We start from the raw sequence: 3509 nt of genomic DNA on the forward strand, positions 1-3509 counted from the left end.
TCACCACGTCCTGCCGTAGAGCAGGTTCGCGCCCAGCACCCCGCCGCCGTAGTCCCCCGCGGCCGCGTCCAGGGCCGCCAGGCCGCCCCCCGGGCCGTGCAGCGCGGGCGGGCTGGGCGACAGCTCCTCCAGGTCGGGCGCGGGCGCGGGCGCGGGCTGCGGGCCGGCGGGGCCTGCCGTCGGGGCGCCCGCGCCGTTCTGGCACGGCTTGCCGTCCTTGACCAGCACGGGCACGGCCACGCGGCGCGGCGACGGCGGCGGCGGCGGGGCCAGGCCGCCCTCCTGCTGCAGCTGCTGCGCCGCCTTGTCCTTGGCCTGCCGCTTCATCTTGTAGCGGTGGTTCTGGAACCAGATCTTGACCTGCGTGGGCGTCAGGTGGATCATGCTGGCCAGGTGCTCGCGCTCGGGCGCCGACAGGTACTTCTGCTGCTTGAAGCGCCGCTCCAGCTCGTAGACCTGCGCCTGCGAGAAGAGCACCCGCCGCTTCCTGCGCGGGGCCGCCGCGTGCAGGGGCGCCAGCGACTTGGCCGCGTCCGCGATGCCCGCCAGCGAGCCCATGCCGGCCACGTTCACGCCCGCCGACGGCCCCATGAACCTGGAAACTGGGCAGCGGCCCGAGGGAAGCCCGGTGAGCGCGGGGCCGGCCTCGCACCCCGGCCGCGCCCCAGCACCCCCGTCCCCCCGGCTGCGTCCCGGGACCTCCCGCGCTCCCCCGGTCGGAGCCCAGGACCCGCGGCCCCACGCGCGCCCGCAGCCCGGCCCCGTCGCGCCCGCGCCGTCCGCCCGGCCCCGCGCCCGCGCCCGCCCCGCTCACTTGACGAGTAGCGCGGGTCCGCGTTGGCTCCGTACCAGCCCGGGGCCCCGGCGGCCGCGCCGCCCCGCACGCCGTCCGCGTAGGCGGGCAGCTCGCCCACGCCGCCCAGGCCGCCGTTGCAGTAGCCGCCCACGGCGCCGTGCGGGAACTGCGGGACGCCGGGCGGCAGGTGGTAGGTGGCGGCCGCCGCCGCCGCAGCCGCAGCCGCCGCCGCCGCCGCGCTGGGCCCCGCCATGGGGTGCGGGGGGTGCGGGGGCTGCATGCCCGCCACGGCCGCGCCCTGCGCGGAGGCGCCGGGCGGCGCGCGGTAGGCGGCGGCCGCGGCCCCCAGGGGCGCCCCCAGGCCGGGCGGCGCGCCGTCCATGGCGCCGCCGAACTTCTTGTAGGTCTCCTCGATGGGGCTCAGGATGTCGGACACGGAGAAGGGCGTCGTATGCTTGGGGCTCAACGACATGGCTCGGCGGCCCGCCAGGTAGGGGCCGGGGCGGGACGCGGCCCCTCGTCGCCGCCACCCGGGCACGGCCGCGGGGCCCGCGCGAGGAGTCGGAGGCGCCGCGAGCCCGGGGAGCTGCGGCTCGGGGTCTGTTTTAGTCCCGCGCCGGGTTTACGACAGACTCGGGGGGCGGAGCAACATCCCAACCGGGCAAACAATGGTCATTGGCATCCTTTTCCGTCGCCCCCCCCCCCCGTGTCGGAGGCAGGAAAGGGAAAGGGGGCAGGTGGGTGCCGCTTGGCAAGGCGACCCCCTTGGCTTTCCCCATGCCCGCGCCTCCGCCCGCAGTCGCCGCGGCCCGGGCGGCGGGGTGGAAGCCCCCGCGGGCGTCTGGGCTGGAAGTGCGGGGCCGCGCGCGTCGCCGCCCGGCCGCCTCCCTCGGTGTCGCGGGCCGAGGCCGGGACGACTGCGGGCGGCGGGTGTGCGAAGTTGGGGGGGGGGGTGCGCGGCGCTCGCGGGCCTCCCAGCTGCTCGCCCGCGCTCCTCTAAGTGTTAAAAAAAGCTCTCGGGTCCCACCCTGAGAGCGCTTGAGGAGGAGAGGTGCGTGACCGCCCTTCGCCATTGTCGGGCTCCTAATTTATGCGGCTTCAGACCCGTTAGCGTCATTTTGTGAGAACCACACGGGCCCTTCCCGGTTAGCTCCAAGTATCGCAGTCGGAGGAGCGAGCGCGCAGAGACGCTCGCAGATGCGCAGGTGCCGCCTGGTGACGGTCCGCCTCGCCTCCGCGGTGGGAGTTGGGGCTGGGCCGGGGAAAGAGAGTAACTTCTATTTGCCAAAAGGTTGCAGGTTCAGCTTGCACCTGTAAAGTTCCTTCCTGCTCTTTCCCTTTGCTCGCTGGCCCGCCCTCTCCCCCCATCCTCTCTCCCCTCTTCCCCCCTCTCCCCCCTCTCCCCCCTCTCCCCCCTCTCCCCCCTCTCCCCCCTCTCCCCTCCCCCTCCCCCCTCTCCCCCCTCTCCCCCTCCCTCCTCCCTCCTCCCTCTCTTTCCCCCTCTTACTCCTCTTCCCCCTCTCCCCTCTCCCCCTCCCTCTCTCCCCCTCCCTCCCTCTCCCTCCCTCTCCCCCCCTTTCTCCCCTCTCCCCCCTCTCTCCCCCCATTCTCTCTCCCCCTCAATTCTTAGGGATTATTCTCCTGTCACTCCCATAATCCAAAAGAAGAGAGAGAGAGAGAAAAAGCCCAAAGTACAACTATTTCTAGCTGTTCAAAATGTGGCTTTTTGTTGTCGAGGAAAATACAACCTGTTCAAAGAAGGGCTATGAAATGGGTGCAGAAATCAGGTGAGACTAGTCGTTCCTCTTGAAAAAATGAACATGGTGGTTTCTTGCATAACAAAGAACTGAGACGTTGCAGCTCCCCCCCCTGCGCTGCACAGACCGATGAGACGAGAAGTGCGCGAAGCCTGCTGACTTTGGAAAGCAATCTCTCCGTTAAAAAGAGCGATGAAGGGGAAAGGACGGTGCGGCTTCTGGGGTTTCTGGAGCCTGGGCAGGAGGAAGAGGAGGAGCCAGTGGGGTGCTTCCTGAGCGGGGGTTTCTAGTCCACACCGCAGGCTGCGCACGAGTCGCTTCCCCTTAACCGGGGGCGCGTCCTGAGGGCAGGACGGTCCCAGATCCGTCCCGCTCCGCGTCAGCCTCGGCCCCAGTGCCTTTGCCCTTGTTGTTCAGTCGTTGCTGTGTCGTCTTTGTGCTTCTGCCAAGAATCTGCCCTTGGGTTTGGGGGGGACTAGTGGGGTCACCTCTGAGAAGAAAGCAGCAGCCAGGGCAGGGTGCGGGCGGCGCTTTGATGCCGCGGGACAGCCCGCGCGCGGCCCGAGGGCTCGCAGCGCTGCTCCCGCTGGGCGAGGTCGGGCTGCCGCTCGGACGCGCTCCGCCCGCAGGTCCCTCCCGAGACGCCGGGCGGGCGCCGCGCTCCCACCGGCTCGGGACTGCCCGCGGGCTGCTGACCTTTAAGTTGGTGACACACGAAGAAGCGTGTCCGCGCCTATTTCAGGGCTTGCTGGAAGCCCGAAAACTGTAGAGTTTTACGTTGTGGTTTAACTCAGTGGTGTTTACTTGTGTTCGCTTGAATAAAAAGTAGCAGAAAGCCTTTCCTTCCAAACTTTCCTCCGAGACAACAGGGTAGGTAAAAATAGTTGTTGTAACATCTGTGCCTATAAAAGCCAGTTGCGAACCATTATATTTTATTTTTCAAGTTCAGGCATGTT

At 68.8% G+C, this 3509-nt stretch overlaps 1 protein-coding gene across 1 annotated transcript; it reads right to left on the reverse strand.

Moving 5' to 3' along the window:
* NKX2-4 (NK2 homeobox 4) lies at nucleotides 1-1268 on the reverse strand. Its single transcript, XM_087818593.1, has 2 exons — nucleotides 815-1268; nucleotides 1-602 (listed from the first exon to the last, which is right to left on the reverse strand). Exons 1-2 carry the CDS (start codon nucleotides 1266-1268, stop codon nucleotides 1-3), a joined length of 1056 nt encoding a protein of 351 aa, XP_087674719.1.
* Between the last annotated feature and the right edge of the window lie 2241 nt (nucleotides 1269-3509).

Source organism: Miniopterus natalensis, chromosome 7, assembly GCF_054644295.1.
Source record: "Miniopterus natalensis isolate mMinNat1 chromosome 7, mMinNat1.hap1, whole genome shotgun sequence".
In the NCBI taxonomy this organism is placed as follows: Eukaryota; Metazoa; Chordata; class Mammalia; order Chiroptera; family Miniopteridae; genus Miniopterus; species Miniopterus natalensis.